General features: G+C 39.6%; 1 protein-coding gene across 1 annotated transcript in view; it reads right to left on the reverse strand.

The window, feature by feature from the left end:
* The window catches only part of NCKAP5 (NCK associated protein 5), a 332,220-nt gene that overhangs the window by 214,644 nt on the left and 99,034 nt on the right, over positions 1-18,542 (reverse strand). Inside the window, exon 3 of the mRNA XM_065750319.1 lies at positions 8,418-8,495. Within this exon, the coding sequence (XP_065606391.1) occupies positions 8,418-8,495 (78 nt within the window). The remainder of the gene's footprint in view (positions 1-8,417; positions 8,496-18,542) is intronic.

Below are 18,542 nucleotides of genomic sequence, written 5' to 3' on the forward strand. Positions count from 1 at the left end.
AGCTAATCAGGTGGTAATAAAACCAAGAGGACTGTATTTTGCAAGCTGTTATTCTTTTTCCAGAATCTCAGGGGAATATCTACATAAGCAAGAGTTTGCAAATTCTGAGCCATGCTGATTTAAGTAGGAAAAAAATATGCTCAGGTCTTTAATATCTAATGAATACTGCCTTATATGTGAAACCTTGTCCCTAGTGGAACCCATTACAATAATGTTTACACAGGCTTATGCTGTAAATGCATGATATTTTCCCTACAGCAGAATGTGTTGGAATTTATTCCTGATTAAAAAAAAATAATGTGCAAATGGGCCCTATCCCAGAGTATGGGTTACTACTGACATAGTGGTGCTCTGTTATTAACGAATAAAGCAATGAAAAATATGGTTTGTTAATGTAAGAAGGCAAGCGTAGTCTGCGTCTTGTGCAGTGTCTGCAAACAGGAGGGCAGCCAAACCCTACAAAATTCAAGAAGAGCTTCAGAAAGTAGCGAGGTACCTCCCCAGGCTCTTCCTGCCTGCTTGCAGTCAACACAAGAGCTAAACAAGAGATCAGATGAGTGTGCAGCTACAGATCTGAATGCAAAAATGCACCCAGAGCATGTGGAGCCACACAGCGCCTGCGAAGCCTGGGGGGACAGCAGGAAGGGAGCAGTGAGAGGTCAGGGCACACTTCACCTGTTAAATTACAGGAAGAGACAGTGTCACAGGATTGTTTTTGTTGCACAGGTGCCCTGCTCTCAACTAAAGCAGTATTAATCCATTAAAAGGCCGGGCTGGATGAGACACACATCTACACCCATTGTTTTGTCTGTAGTAAAGATCCTTAGCGCCAGCACAGAAGCATTGATGTGTGTTACAATGAACGGTCTCAAGAGAACAGGGCAGAGCTCTCCTCCCCTTGCAAGCTCCCTCCACTGACAAAGATCCTTTGCAATGAACTTTCATACCATGGAGTGGGGCCAAGGACAAGAGCAGGGCTCTTTCTCCACACCTAACCGTGCTGTGAACCGCAGACACAGGAAAATGCTCTCCTGCTGCAGAGCACAGGACAGCGTTGTCACAGAGCCCGTTTTAAGCAGCAAAACCTTTTAAAGATTCAGGAGGTGCTGTAGGAACTTCCTTCCTCAGATAGCAGTGAGCAGGCTGACAGCACAGAGTGCTGTGACATGAGGAATGCAATCTTATTAGTACCAAACTGGGACACAGCAACGCAGCTCAGCTCCCAGCTTAGGCACAGATCTTTCCTATAAGCTCCATAACTTTGTATAATTACAACTTTACTTTTCTCTGTAAAAAGGGAATTACGTTATTCCTGGTTTCATCCTTGGGGCTGAGGAGATGAAAACCACTTCTCACTTTGTGTAGGGACTGGAACAATGAGGCTTTGTTCTCACATGGGCCTGTAAAGTCTTGCTTTAATGTAATTCATCAGAAATAAGAACGGTTGAGCATTACCAAATGAAGTAGAAATGCTAAATGTGATTATTTAACTTTCCTTTTGCACAAGTGGGACTAATTTGCAAGGAAAGCTGCTAACCTGGCTTGCATGACTTCATGTGCATTTTCCCAATGGCCTCTTCTAGCACTGCCATCAGCGCTGCCCTTTTCTGGCTGCTTTATTAGTGAAAGAGGTCGGTGATGTGGCATTCCTTTAAAATAATGGATTCACAAATTGTCCCTTTTTCTATTCCCATGTCCACCCACCCATCCCAGGGCCCTAGGAAAATCCTCTTGCCGAGGTTCCCATATTACAGCCCGCATCCTTGCACCACTTATTAATAAAATATGTTTAAAAATCCTGGTTTTATAGCAGAGCAAATTCTTACTTTGTCACCTTGATGTAAATCCAAGGATTTTCCTTAACCAATGAGGAAACAGAGTCGTAGTGTGCAGGTGCTGCTGCTGTTGGGTCACAGGGAACACTTCAGGGCAATGTCACTGTCACACGTACACATTACTTCTTGCTCTGTTAATAATTTCAGTGAAGCCATTGGAAATATCTGACGAGTTAAATAAGATTCAACATGGGTAACCGTGGCTGTGTCTAGCCACTAGTGGGATCAGAAAACTGTATTCAGTATGAAATTATAAAAACAGCCTACAGAGATGTTTACATTTGGAGACGTGTGATTTTAAACTTGAACTAGATAAACTCTGAGTGTTAACAGCAGCTAATTGTTATTTGTTTCCAGTAGGGTGGTGTTTTGATCTATTATTTGGATTCATAACTGAGAGCTGGGATGCTGCTTGGCACCAGCACGTGGCTAGTCCACATGTGGGCACACACAGTGATACCACCTGCACCAGGCCAGGGCACGGGAGCAAAACTGCTGGCAGGGAAAATCAGCCCCAAGAGGCTCTTGTTTCTAGCCCTACATAGCCACCAAAATAACAGGTGTATCTGCATACACAAAAGAGTTCAATTTTACAGAAAAGTAAAACAAACAGAGAGCCGTGCCAGAATTATACATTTCATTTCCCAGCATCTCAATGAGGACCTAATTTACTCTGGGCTGTTCATGCATTTTGCTTTTAACAAATATCCATATGTCAAGTAGGCCTTACTCATACTTCCCTGCTGGAGTTTTTTCTTTCCTTTCAACTTAGTAGGGAACATTTGTGATCCTTATTCTACCAAATGCATCTAAAGAATATATTTTGCTCCAGGCTTTTTATTTTTTAATTTAAGAGAAACAAATCAATTCATGGTTCGGGCAGTCGTGCTATTAAGACAAGCATACATCTGTGCAAAAATACCCCAGTCCCTAATTGATTACAGAATGTTATTAACATTTTTAATTTAACTTTGGTTAATTTATTTCATTTTATAAACATGAGCATACTGAGATGCTTTTTAAAGATCATTATCTTTTGTCTGCTATTCTATAATTTGAGCATTTTAGCACAGATAACCAGGTACTTGCGTGTATCAAGATGATTTTGTATTCAAATGGTTCCAAATCCTTTCTGTAATGACTTCAGTAACTGAGGCTTGACATTTCACCCCCAGCTCATGCAGAACTGACGTACACTGCTAATGGCAGTTTTCTCAGATTTAGGACAGGCTGAGGTACAGCGTTCAGAATTAATACTTTTCACAAATGTATTATGCTCAAATCATCCCAAGTCCTATTTCTTGTTTACCACAAGTTATCAATTTCCCTTTAATTTGAAGTCAACTTAGTAATTTCTCTTAAAAAAAAAAACAACAAAAAACAACTAATTATTGCTACAGTGACTTACTGTCAAAGTAGCTGTACTTATTGATCAGGAAGATTGCACATGAAGTGACTATCAACTGTAATTGGTTGTAGACAGTTACTTTATTTGACTGATTGGTGCATCTGATAGGTGTAAGCTTTCACAAGGTATCCATTTTGCTTGTTAATTGTTTAAAACACTGATCAGTCTTCATATGAACATGGTGCTAACTTATGTACACTTATATGCACAGTTCTTCCGGCATCTTGCCACAAGTGCAGTAGTTTCTAGCCAACGTTTTCCTTGCTTTAGTGTTCAGAACAGGCTTATGGAGTACATAAGGTTCCTCTATAATCTTTAACCTATCTCATCATACTTTCCTGGGATCCTGCAAAAAATATTATTTATAATAAGACAAAAAGTATTACGTCTGCTTTTCTACCTGGCTGTTTTTCAGAGTACTCTCGTCTTGTTCTGTCATGGAAGTATCAGCGAGCACCGTGAGGTGACACAGACATTGTACCAGGGACTGAAAAGAAGCGAGTCTTTTTCATTCACAGCCAGTACAATGGCACCACAAAAAGTGGCCTGGTAGCTCACATGCACTGCTCACTGAACCATCCAAATTCACACTCATCTAAAGAAAAGCACATTTGGCCAAAAATCAGATATGTTATTAATTGGCTGTCTCCTAATCTGCATATTCAAATGCTAATCTTTGGTAGGAGGGAACATCTGAAGCAGTATTGTCAACATCTCTTAGCTCAATAGCATTACATGTTTTCTGTCCATATATTATGTGATATTTTTACATGTCTCAGAAGCCCAAGATTTGGAGAAACAAATAGGCAATAATGTAATTACAGTTGGAAACATCTGAGCAGCTGTGGTCTGTCCCTGCCAGCCTCACCTTGTACCACTAAGGATTTCCTGAAAGAAAGACATCAGTGTTTGAGGGGAATTTACAAATCTAATATCATACTAAATTCATCTGTGTTCTAGGGATGTGACAAAATCAAAACCAGACAAAAATAACTAAAAACACCAAGAAGGGAAAGGCAACTGCTAATGGCTAATAGCACAAAACACCTTTTCCTTACTTTACCAACACTGGTAAGATGGTGTGGCAGGATGGAGGACTGAAAACCAAGAGGCAAAGGGGAAGGAAACCTCCTCTTACAAACCAAACCAATCTCTGCTGGGCTACAACAGCAATTTGGCAAGAGCTGCATGTAGTCTTTAATTCAGGTGAACGTCACAGACCAGAGGCAACTTTTGTTACTCAGAAGCTTCCAGAACAGGTTAAAACAAGGTGGCAGACCCAAGGTCTATTGTTTGACCTTATTTCCACTTTGGCCAGGTTGCTAAGTCCCTGACAAGAAAAAGATATTTGAGCAGAGTTTGACCTTATTTAGCTGATGTAGCATTTGTGGGTTTTTTTTTTCACAGCCTTCATTACTGTAATATTATACACGGGGTTTTTCATTTCTTTGCCATGCAACTTATTCCCCTAAGATTAGTCCTTTTCTAGTCAAGCAGTTTAAACCTAATCACAGTTGTTATTTTAATCTGTGCTCACCATGAAGAATTCTCACAGAGCTATGTTGCTTGTTAGCAATTACGGTCTCCCAGTGGAAGTTTGTGATTACAGCAAAAGCAACCTGTTTAATACTTGGCACCTCTTTAGTACACAGGCATTAAACCCAGGAGCATAGAAGCATGTTAATGCTGGAGATGAAAGCAGAGCAAATCTATTTAGGAATCTGTTTTCAAAACGTGAAGTTGGTGATATTTTGTGGTTCTTCCCCTCTGCGTATTTCTTTATTGTTATATGATAATAAAGTGCCATTTATCCTTCATTTATTTTATGATTGTCATGTCTGAAATGCAGTGTATCCTAATGCCTTCACCAACACAGACTGAAGGTTTGGAACTGGTTCCAGTAGCGCTAGAGGCAAAATTCATGTGAAAGTTCTTAAGAACGGGACCTGACCCTTGCGTATTGTGACAAGCATCTTCTGCTTAAATCCTTTCTTCTGCTAAGAGAACCAGTCATTGCTGTCACTGGCTTAAGTGATGAGAATTAAAAATTATGATCTACTGTCAGGGTCAATTAGCAGAGGCTGCAGGAGCAAATTTCTGCCTCTCACATTGTTTCTTCATCTGCTTCTGCTATTAAGAATTATACAGAGTAATACAGGTCAGCTGAATTAGAAAGAGCATTAGATGAGTATGTGAGAAATACCACTGCAGGGGAATTACTCACCACTGACCCTTTTCTGTCCTATTTGAAGTTATTTCCAGACAAGGCAAGGCAGAGAAATCTAAAGTAACACAGTGCTCTGGTTCAAGCTGATAACACCGAGATGTACATTAATGTAACTCCCATGATAAATGTTGGTGATTTACATGGTGGGAGTTGAATTTGTCTCACATCCATTAAGTTTACTTTGTTCAAACAAGATAGAGAAATGCGGGAACCACTGACCATTTAAGTATGGTTCCTCTTTCATCATTCTTCATGTGCAAATAATTACTGTAGGATCCTCAGCAGAAAGAAAAGCTGTTAAGAAAGCCTTCATCTCCACATAACAGTGAGGAACCTCCACTAATGACCTAGTGAAGGTCTTTAAGACCAGGATCCGTGAAGCTGGGCTAGAGGTCTCTTTTAGCAGATAGCTATAAAACGTGACCTAACCCACTGGGGGCTGCAACTACAGCAATAAAAGCTCAACAGCAGATGCTTTTGCCATGTATAAACAGTAGCCCTCTGAAACGAAAAGAAATTTTTGCCCCCACGTCTTCTAGGGTCCCATTGTACATATGGAAATGTAAAGGAAATGTAAAATTGATATGCGCACCGTGACATCGTCTTTCGTCTCCTCGGTCTCAGCCTGGCTGCTTTAAATCTGTCCAGGCTGTAAAGAACACTGAAGGAGCTCAGCGTTCAGGATTTGTGTCTGCTCTTTTTATTAGCCCTCCTAGAGTAAAGCAGGGGTTATCGGTCAGTGTCAGGTTCAGTGCCCAGTGACCCACCAGGTTAAAACTGTGGTAGTCACAAATCAGAAGCATAATGAAGTCTGAGAGGAGGTCTATGCTGATTTATTGGGACATCTGTCTGGCTATAGACAGCCTCATCCTGCCCCTGCGTAGTGGGAGCTATTAGCATAATCCTTGCCATGAAACATGTTATAGATGTAAAGGGAGAAATAGTGTTCAAAGACAACTGGCAAAAACCAGAAGGGTTAACCTTCTAGGGCTCGCTTGAAATCTTAACTTTTTCTGCCAACATCCCATAAAATAATATTAAATATAAATATTAAAAATAAATTACAGTCTTGATTTTCACCGGATTTTCAGACCATATCTGAATGTCTGTTCATAATAGAATAAAGTTGCTCCCTGCTACTTTTCAAAGACATTTTCATCCTTCCATTTTTTATTTCTAATTTCTATTTAACCACTACTACGTGTTTCACATATAGTGTTACTACTGTCATTTTCTTACAAACAGAACTTCACAAATTAAATATGAAGTTTAGTGCTAGTTATTTTGACTATATAAAAAAATGCATTAATTACACAAACTTTCAGATTTTGCCTGTGAAAAAGACTAAACTCATATCACAAATGCTGTATGCTGTAAATGCTGTAATACTACTTTATATCCTACAATACAGGAAGTTTGTGAGATGCATACTAAGTAGTACTGTCATGTGCAATGCTACTTTTTCTGTACATGAGAGGCATTCAACTGAATAATCAGACAGGTCATTATTTCTTTCCTTGATCAGAACTTAGTTGAACTATGTTTTAATCTATAAAGATTAAATTAATCTATAAAGATTAATTATCATTTGACTATAAATTAATACAAATTCTCATCATCTCTATGTCTTCAGAAAAAAAAGGGTCAAATTGAATATGTCAGTTAAAACATGTATGGATTGAGAACGTTGAATTTGTGTCATCTCTGGTATTGTTCCATGTTCTCTGCATTAAACATCATTACTGGCAGAAATCTAGCACCAACTATAGCAATATGAGATTCTGAGCATTTTATAATGAGATATTGAATACTTAAGTAAATATAAAGTAGAAGGACATACTGCAAAGTGCTGTCAGAGCCCTTTTTATGTCAGCTGTCATAATGTACAAATTAAAATTCTGAAAGAATTAATTAAAAAGTGATCAAGCAATAATCAGTTTATTAAGCGAAAGAGACTTCTGAAATTTAGGTAACTTCTTGGCTATCTTTACCATTGCACATTGGAACAGTCCTGAAAAACAGCTAGAGAACAGCACTGCAGAAGTGGCTAGAGAATTTAATATACTTGTGCCAACTGCTAGAATGGCACTTGATAACGTTTTGAAAAGTTGCACAAGTGTTTATGCTACCTAACAAAGCATCAGCAGTAAGACAGCATCAAAACTACTGACATAAACTATGTAATAAAATTGCTGTTGTAGAGAGGAAACTGTGCCTGGAAAGAGGTAAGCATCTTTTTGCAAGAGAGCTGATGACCTATCTGTGAGAGTAAATAACAATTATTAGACTGGATGCTTGTACAGAGTTTTGTGTGGTCCTGTGCACATCCTACCAGAGGAACCTGCATTTTGACACAGAGTTCAGAAGCACTGGTGCAGCTACCACATTTGCTGTAGGACGGAATAGAAATGCCTGCTAGTTTTACTTCAGCATATGGAAATCGCTTCTTTGCTTAGATCCGAGTTAAATCTGGACCACCTCCACTAAGCAACATGAACATAAAAGAAACAGAAAATTCTGGACCATCAAGAGTACTGCAAAATTTTAACAACTTGTTTATTTGCTTTTCAAAACTCTCAAATTCTCATGCTGTTCTACTGGGGTTTTTTGGCTACATTATATGTGCTATTTGGAGAAAATGCTTACACTCAAGAACATCAAACCATTTAATAAATTCAGATCAATTAAAAGAAACAGAAGTAGAGTTAGCGTCCAATGCTTCAAAAATAGAACATGGGAAAACTGTGTATGTTTGTATCTGCTCTGGTTAGCAAAGTTCAACTGGTGTGTGATGCCTTACTGAGTTATTTCATTTAGGTAAGACTTGCTGAAGAGACATTAATAGTGTAGAAACTCAATATCCAACCATTTGTTTGAAATCAAGATCTATGGAGTGGAGTATTTCTTCTAACAGAACTACATAAATAAATATGTTTGTATATAGTACTTGCCTCCATAAATTCCAGCGTTGTTCCTCTAGCTGAGTCACTAGGTGCTCTATGTATTTGTTTGAGTCCATATACTCCTAGATGAAAAAAAGATGAAAAGGTAACTTCTTCACTGTTCACAGCATTTGTAAACATTTGAGTAAAAAACACAATCAGATTGTGGAATACATTTTAATTTTGGACCCAGTGTTATTCCATGTGCACATAAGTCCTAGTGATGAAAAATCTAGATTAAAATCGAATTTGTATTCATTCCAAATGAGTAGGGTAGCAGCCCAATGCAGTTTTCAAAGATTATCTATGGGGAAGACAAACAGCAGTGAGGATATGCAACTATCACAAATAAATTAGGGTACATATGAATACAAATCCATGCTCAAGACCAAAATTATAGACCTTGGATCCAAACGGAAAAATAACATTTCATCATCATTTTGGTGTCATCGTTATTTTGGTGCAAATTTTGTTTACTTTGGCTGTATATCAAAATGAACTGAATATTTACTGAATATTTGACTCAAATATTTATTTTGTGGCTAGTGTGAAAAATATTATCCCATGTACTCTATTTGAAAATGAAACTATAATTCATCTCCTGTATCATTTTCCAGTTAAACTTTTGCAGATAGTATAGCTTGCAGATCAGCTATATGAAAGATTCCGTATTTGTGTCTAGACTGAACTGATATATAATCATGATCAGATGAACAATTTGGGATTTTTAAATTGAAGCCTGTTCTTCAAACTCAATACAAAGAGATGATCAGTGGAGAAATATGTCAGTAATAGAAATATACCACTTGATTTCCAGGAGAAAGGCAACTTCAGTGGTTTTCATAGAAAATATTTCAGAATGAACCAACAGAATAATGTGTGATATAATATGATATATTCCTATGACATTGGTACCAACACAGCATCACTATTATTCTGAAAACCTATCAGTAATAACATAACTCTCTTGAAACAGCTCACAACAAAAAATATACATGTTTCAAAGCTCATACTTCAGAAAATAACAAGTATTGGAGCACTATACAGGAAAGAATCCATCTTCAGCTTCTGGAGACAAAAGTTTGGGTTTTATAGCTCCAGTCTTTTTGGACTTATCTTAAGCTTTGGTCTTATCACAAAACCACTCTGCGGGGTTCCTGTTTGTATTAGGGTTTTTTTTGATAGTATTGTTATTTATTTGGTGTGCAAATATGCTTTTTTTTTTTTTTTCATTGCCAAGTAGCTGGGTCTTCTAAGCATTTATCTTTATAATCAGGAATATGAGACAGCTACCACAGGGACAGTACATCATCATGTCTTCTCAGGCTGAAGATAAATGTTAGCTGGTTTTAATGACCATAATTTATATAGAAACACGCATTTTCATTTTTTTCAGGACTGAAACTGTTCTAAGTGATTGGCCAACACTATCAGGCAGTCATACAATATTTCTTGTAATCTCATAAAACTTTTAATACTGTGTATAAAGTAGTGAAATATCGAAGAGACATACAATCAATGAAAAATACTCCTCTGTACACAAACACTAGTCCAGCAGGGCAAGCTGCAAGCAGATCAGCAGTGATACAGAAATACAGCTCTGTCCTGATGGAGAGGACCCAAGGCATGCAGTCACAGGGCCCGTGAGCTGTCCTGCAGGAGATGGTCCCAGGAAGGGCCTCCGCATCCCTCTGGCAGCAGCACAGCACAGGCCAGGCTGCATCTTTTGCCCAATAGTGGGGAATCCACTGGCAGGGTGGCATGAGATTTCAGCCTGTGTTTCACAGTATCACAGAATTGTTTGAGTTGGAAGGGACCCTTAAAGGACATCTGGTCCAACTCCGCTGCAATGAGCAGGGCCATCTACAGCTCCATCAGGTGCTCAGAGCCTGGTCCAGCCTGATCTTGAGTGCCTTAAAGGACAGGGCATCCACCATGTCTCTGGGCAACCTATTCAAGTGCCTCACCACCCTTATCATAAAACCCTTTTACCTTATATCCAATCTAAATCTCCCCTCTTTTAGTTTGAAACCATTTCCCCTAGTCTATCAAAACAAACCCTGCTCACGGGTTTGCCTTCAGGGATTGGTGGCCGATTCTGACTGAGAAAGCAATGTTCCCCAAAGGTTTTCACGTTCCTGTGAAGAAAGCAAGAGTAAATTCCTGCTCCCGGGGACCTGAGCCAATGCATTTGCCATCATTTGTTACAGGCCTGTGTTGCTTGAAATGCTCTGAGAGTTGTGCAATTTTGCATCTATCTCGAGGCTTGCCCCATACATTTGAATCTGTTGTAGACAGATATATTTTTAGATGTTACTTCCTCAAACATTAAGTACTGTAAATATTGAGAAATGCCATGAACTGCTTAACACAGTTTTTATACTGGTGATGTTAAGACCAGAAACTGGTTTCAGCATGGGTTTGGCCTCTCCTGTTAATCAATAGTTAATCAATTTGGATTTTACTAGAGGCACATGACGGGAACTAGGTGGCAAGCTGCTTCTGAGCCACTACAGGTAAACTCATTCTGTAACACTTCACTGTTCAGAAAAATGGTGCTGTACAAATGCATAATGACTGTTCCAAATCTCAATACCAAATCCTTTCAAAAAGCTGTTGTTTTATTTTTCTTAACATTTTTTTTACTACATTTAATCTGGTATAAATTATTATTAATACCTTTACGTCTTCTTAATGTAATATTAAACAATATTCCTGATTTATTCATCAGTGCACTTTGCCCCATAGGCAGAGATAGGATCAGCAGTTTATTCTGCATAATTCTGCCGTGATAATACAAAAAGCTCATTCTAAAGCAATTTTCCGAAAAATGTGGCTAAAGAAATGAAGGCAATTAAAAAAACCCAAAAACAACAACAAATAAACCCCTCTCCATTCACACAGTGTGATTCCTGCCTTAATGCCAGGGTTTTCCTGTAGTGAATCAGAAATGATTCCATTTCTCTTTGAAGACCTGCAGATCAGGAATACGTAAAGCTGACAGCGTGCAAAAGTGTTTAAAAAAAATCAGCTGTGATTTGATATAAATACTGTGATTGGAAGTGCCTCCGTTCTCCCATGCTTCTCTGCAATATTAATTTGCCACCATGTCCGAAGCAAACCATCTGCTGAAGGCAAGGCCACTGTTCCCAAGTCCAGGTTTGTGTTCTGCTACCAGCTGTCCCAATAAGCCAAATTCTGCAAATTCCAGACCGGAGGCCAGAATTATCATTTTGTCACCATGAAGCACACAGTGATTTGAGATTTAGAGCAACTTTGTAAGTTTTTTCTTAATCTTTGTGATAAAGGGATAGGATGCTATCTAGGCATAGATGGGCTTGAGAGGTGGGCCTGTGCTAACCTCATGAAGTTCAACAAAGCCAAGTGTAAGGTCCTGCACCTGGGTTGAGGCAATGCCAAGCACAGATACAGGCTGGGCTGAGAATGGCTTGAGAGCAGCCCTGAGGAGGGAGGTGTTCCTGCCCATTGCAAAGGGATTGGAACTAAATGGTCTTAAAGATCCCTTCCAACCCAAAACATTCTCTGGTTCTATGATTCTATGATTTAGAGTAACTTGGCATGTTCAGTGAAAACATAAAATCTGGAAAGGAAAAAACAAAACCACGGTACTCACACTTTTTTAGAGGGACTATATATACAGTTTAGTAAATACTGACACTTTTCAGTACCCAACAGATCACACTGAGGGGCACTACAAGTGTTTTGTAGCTTCCTCGAAGCCCTGTCATGTGCAAATTTGCACTGTGCAAGATTTGGGCAGCACAGTGAACACACGTCTGAAAAATTACAGTGTCATCACCTGTTATGTCATATAACTACACTATTCTAAGGAAAAAATATCTTGCTGTATTATGCTTAACTTGAGTAGAAAATCTTTCTAGTAGCTGCATAGATTCTGGTATCCAAGAAGATTTGCTATGCAAATGTCACATAACCAGCTCACTTAATTTAGAGAACTTATAGAGCATCAGAGAATCACTTTGCCAGAAGTGTCACTGTACCAAACTAAGGCATGAGCCCACACATACCCCTAAGTAGGCTTTGTGACAGAACAAAACATCAAGCTTTGCAACGCTTGATTGTTTTGCTTTCCCTCCCCATTTTACTTCCTTATCTGAATGACCATCAGGAAAAAGAACAGAGAAAGGAAATGAAGTGCCTCCACTGAGGCCAGGGATGCACTTCTCTGTATTTAGGTTGGTTGGGTGTGTATTTGTTCTGGTATATCCATACTGTTGTGCTGGGCAGGGTATCAACAGTTACACAGAACACAGAGTATTTTCCCATCCACTGTCTCAGAGCAAACCCAAGGGCAACCTCAGGCTTGTAACACCAGGTTCCCTTGCTAGAAGCTGGAGGTGATAAATTTAAGCTAAGGATATAACACTTATTCTCTCCATCTCTTAAGGAACTTGCGCAGCTTGCTATCAAAGAGAGTTTAATGAGCTTAGCAAAATGTGAAAAGGATTAAGGATACAGCCGTTGATCCAGCAAATCACTTGATTACATCCTTAATTCAATAGGGCTACTCACGTGCTGGAAGTTAAGCATGTGCCCAGGAGCTTTTTCTGGCACTGGTCACTGGGAAGTGCTGTCACAGGCATGGGTCATCCTGTGACAGGGACAGAACCTAGACCTGGCCCTGCATTTCTTACCCTAGCCTCACACTTGTGTAGGGACAAGGCAGCTGCCCCAGCTGCTGCTGCTCTGCTGCTCTGAAGCAGCTCCCAGCATACTCTCTGGGTGCACAGCTGAAATACTCTATTTGCATAAAATTGGGAAATTCGAGTAGTTTAGGCCAGCCTTCATCTTTCTACAGACCAGGTTTGATAGAGAACTGGAAGGTAAATGTCACAGGCAGCTCTGCAGAGCCCCAGACTTCTTGTTCTACCTTCTGCCACATCTAACACCACTGCTGGTGCTGCTGGGAGCCCTAATGCAGCAGTGCTCAGTTACTCCTCTGATACTCACATTTGAAAACAGATGATACAAAAAAAAAAGCATGGATTTGGGTTCTTGTACTTCACCAAGGAAGAAGTTTGTCATTGTGGGAATAGAGAAGAATGCTGAATGAAGTATGTGATGAACGCACAGACAGGTTGCTGCTGGTGTTTGCAGTCGTCCAGCCCTGGAGACAGGGAGCTGCCCTGCAGAGCCCCCAGTCGTCTGCTGCAGCAAGGAAAGTTGTATTTTCACAGAGGAAGGTTATTAGAAATCAAACAACAAAGCTGTCTGCAGCCAAAAAGCAGACTGCTAGGAAATGATCACTTAGGAAATGATGTTAGCTAAGCACAGAGTAGCTGCGATTGACCTGTGAGGGGGAGATCTGAGCTGTTGCACCAAATGCAGAAACACAAGTCATCTTTGAAGGATCTTGGAAGGGAGCCCTGGGGTAAAGTTTTAGATCTAGGGAGAGTGCCTTCAGAGAATATTATACATTTTGTAAAATATTTTTGTTGTCATTTTGCCGCATAAACTTTTGATAGAAAATAGGCTTTTTTTCCAGCAGTCCAAGAGGATATATATACATATTCTTGTCTGGACTATGTTTTTCGCATGTCTGAGAGCATTATAATTGAGGATTTGAGTAAGCTGTCTGTTACACAGCGTTACTCATCTGCACCCTAAAAATAAGTCACGTGTAAGAAAAGATAAACAGCTCTTTGCATTAGATATTTGTCTGTCACTTCCTTCAACACTACACCTGGCCGGACTGCTCACCACTGGTGCTAAACTGCAACAAAAGCTAAACTGTACAGCTTAAACAGATCAAATCCTTTTAAACTGCCATTAGTGTTAATTCATTATTATCCTGCCCTATTTTAATGTGTTGTTTTAGTTGTCAGTTTTATTAACAGCTGAACAGAAAGCATACATTCCAAGCTTCAGCAGTGGAGCGGAAGGCTGGTAAGGGCCCTTGTGCACGTACTGTGGAATTATGCAATTATGGTAAAAACAGTAATGATTATTTTAATAAATGTGTAGAGCAAATTTCTTAATTGTTTAAAATCACTCAAGCCTCAGTGAACAGTTCGTATTACATCTCAGCTGCAGTGATTAAAACTGATTTACCAACTCATCTGAAGCCAGTTGTTTTCATCAAAATCAGCTGGGTTTTTCTCCAGCTGCTGCTTGGTTTCTGCTCTGCACCCTATTAAATGTCACAATCCACAAAAGGACAGTGGGGTTTAATAAAGCTTGAAATAGCACGAGCTTGTTAGTTAATGGACAGAGTCTGTGCCCCGTGTGCTCTGCGTGCAGAGCTGTGAGATGGTGCTTCTCTCAGGAGCATTGGCCAGGCACACTGAGCCTCACCACACTGCAGCTTTTGCCAGCTTGTTCCCAGAGAAGCACAAGTGCTGGGAACAACGTGGGTGCTCTGTGGACCAGAGACACCAGAGAATGTAGTTTTACCATTACCTCAGAAGACCTTCTGTTTTCCAGTAAGTCATTTTGTACGAGCGAGTCTCAAGACTCAGGCAATCATTTACAGGGAAGCTGTTGGGACCAGAGTACTAAGAATTGACCGGAGTTTAATTGCATTACAACAGGTTTACATTAAATCAGTGATGCATCCTGGCCTGTAGAATGAAGGGACAAATCCCAACGCTTCCCTGTTGCTACCCCTGACATTAAGGAGAGAAACTGAAAAGACAAAAATACACACTTCCGCTTTCCAAAGGGAAGTATTATGACAGACTCAGACAGAAAAATAACAGAGCAGTTGTCAGCTGGACTGAACCAGTATGGCTCTGCTGAGTTCAGCCCTTTTTGTTAAAACCAAGTGTTCTACTATCATAGGAAGCTGCATCCTCCTTGTAAAAGATGCGCATATCTCCCTTTCCTTCTAAGGAAAACTTGATGTCTTCCATAACAACAGCTTCAATTCAAAAGTATGTGATTTCTCAGCATCCTGCTTTATCTCTCACCAAAACCAGATGATGAAGCAGAGATCACAGTTGTCTAGATGTTGCAGTGTGTATGACCTAAGCCATTAAGATCATGCAGAAGTTCCAGTAGATGCCCAGATCTCCACCAGTGATAACACCACTGTGCTGCATCCCATGTCAATGGAATACTCTGGCCCCTAACTTTCAAAGTGCTTAATGGTTTAAGAAACAGCTGTGTGAGAGAACAAATGTTGATTTATAAAACAGTATGACAGCTCTCCTCTCTCAGGACAATGAAATAAAGGCAAAGAGTAAGTAGGTGAGTAGTAAGATAAATTCCTATGATCAAACAGATATGTGAAAATATAATTTTACAGAAAAATAGGCAAGCAATTGCAAATTGGGATCCATTTAAAAATGCTTATTTGACAGAATGGTGTATTTCACAAAATGAGATATGATATAAAGTTAGATAGTGCGGAGTAAACTCACAAACAAAGAAGACTGATGAAATAAAAGAGGGAGGGGTAACTAAAACTGAAGAAAAAGAACAGGAATGAGCAAGTACAAAGAGTGTGTCTAGCATGTGATTGATTTTTTTGTATCAAAGCTTTTACTCCAAAAATTTTAGCATGCCTTTGGACCAAAAAGACTTTATGGAAGCAGTAGGGATAAGCAGTCATTTCTATGAAATATTGAGCTCATTATTCTGCTTGTCTGCATAAGAAACTGGACGTTTTTGTCCAGCACTCAAATCCACGCTATTTTTAGCTGATTTTCTTTCCCTTAAAGAAATCAGTAAAAGCAAATACAAAGCATTAACTGGAATTTACTAGAATCACCGTGAAGTAGAAAAGCATGATATCATAACAGAGAAGTCTGAATTTATTAGGCACACTCTAAATCATGGTGCTTTTAAAACCAGTTAACAGCTCCAGTGAACAATACATCAGGCATAAGCAGTTATTGTAGGAACAGAAACAAAGGCTGGACAGCATTGTGTCCTACAGTACCAACAGAGGTCCCTCCCATAGTGAAGTGGAAGGCCTTGCTTTCTGTTAGGCATAATCCCTGATTCCACTGACAACCATCTATTCCAGACTGCAACTCACTGTGACTGCCACTTGAGCAGACTACATGGGGCATCACCCTGCACAGGAGGCAGGGAGCAGTACCCAGAAAAATAAAGGGGTATTTTACTGGGAGGTGAGAAAAGGGAATGGAAGAGTTTGGGACGAGCAGGTTGCACCCAGTGCCCGGACCTTGCCTCCTGGGCAGGCTGGGAGCATGCTCTCCAATCACCTTCAGCATGGGCAGCTCTTGTCCTCAGGCAGCCTGGTATAGTAATGCAGTTGCTCTATATAGCAAAATACAAAATGAAAATAGAAAGTGAGTCTTACTGTAATGGTATATGTGACAGTTCCAGGTTGTTCAAGATTATTAATGGCTGCATATAAGTTAAAGAGGTGTCAGAGTGACAGAAAATCTTGTATCTCAGAAATTCCACAAATAGAAAGGCATCAATGTTACTTAGGGCGGTAGAGATTTGTTACACAGGTAAAACAGAGATTCAGAGTAAAAACAAACATGAGTGCACAAAGATGTGCAGATTTTATGAGCTTGCTCCTACACAATATGTATATGTACCTGAAATAATTAGCTGTAGTCTTGTTTATGTCAAATCTAATTTACATTAATAAACCACACAGCAAAGACACTGATGCTATAAGAAACTGTCCAGAAATGTTAGCAGTCATAATGATGCAGAGTAAACACTGAAGCATTTAATTAATCAATTTCTGACATTAAAAGGTAATTACCATTTCTGAATCATTCCCTGATGTTTTTTATGAATACAAATCAAGCAGAACACACAGAACAACTGCTGGTTGCTGGCATTTGACTCCAGTAGACATGTGGCACTTGCAGGTGACTCACACTGACTAAAGAAGACAGGGAATGATAACAAGGACAGAAAAACATTCCTGGGATCTATTGCAGAGGTGGAGAAATCTAATTCTAGCATTATTACAGACACTTGGTAGCCACAGATAAAGACATTCTTCATTCTCTGCTTATGTCAGACATGTTAACTCAATTGTAATCACCTCTACCATCCATCCTGACAACACACAAATCGGGGTCTTGAGTTTTCTACCATTTTCTTTTACTGCTTCATTATCACCATCCTCACATTCTCCCAAACATTCTGGCAACTGTGGTAAGGAAGAAGGTACTCACACATAATTCAACAGTATCTTCATATTTTTCTCTCTTCTTAAAAACACATTATAGAGAAAACACAGCATATGCTGAGCTCAACTGTACACTCACTAGAAGTCCATAGTAAAATGTATTAAAATAAGTAATATACAAATCCAACCCTATGTTACAGGGATAATGATCTGATGATCACCAAATACTTCCCAGCATCACTGGGCAGAACAGGGAGAGGATACCCAGCTCTGTGCCCTGCTCTTAGCACCAGGGTGACCCAAGGTTTAGCAAAAGCCAAATTGTCAACCTGTTAGAGGTTGCAGGAAAAAAGAAACCAGAGATGGGAAGAGAAAAGGTAATGTACCATGCAGAGGCTGAAACCTCCAGTCCACATACCGCCTTGCTTCTCCTACCACCCCTCTTTTGCCTCTGCCAGCATACTCTCCTCTACCCAAAAAGTTTCTCAGAGATGAGTATTCATTATGGCACATTTTGAAAATTAATGTTTATGTCAACACTTCCATCTTGCAGTGCCTTACACACACATTTCCATGAGATATTCAAGAAAATAAAAACATTTGTAAATGCAACTGGATTGGCACTAGTTGTATTTACTTGCATAAATGAAAGAAGAAAAAATCCTGTAGGTAATGACTAAATGCAGTGTGCATGAGGAAGCTTACCTTCCCTGGGAGTTTTGCGGCTGAGTGTCCTTTGCTGAGCTCAGATCACAGACTGTGCTGATCCCCAACAGCCATCAGCACCCTCTGCTTATAGCTGGGGCTCAGCTAGTGCGCAGGGCAACCTGGCTTTCTGGATTCATGGGATTAATCATAAGAAGTTTGGCATTTCCTAAGTATAGACTATATAGCATCATGTGATATTGGCTGGAGATAAACTTCAAGTAGCCCTCTATACATGGGGATTTAGTGAAAGTGGATTTAGTGGAAAGAGAATGTTTCACTTTAATGGGAAGCTATAAGGAGAAAGTCCAAGAAAGAA

This window comes from Cyrtonyx montezumae, unplaced genomic scaffold (genome assembly GCF_038088225.1).
Source record: "Cyrtonyx montezumae isolate F1298 unplaced genomic scaffold, pur_monq_1.0 scaffold_7, whole genome shotgun sequence".
Lineage (NCBI taxonomy): Eukaryota > Metazoa > Chordata > Aves > Galliformes > Odontophoridae > Cyrtonyx > Cyrtonyx montezumae.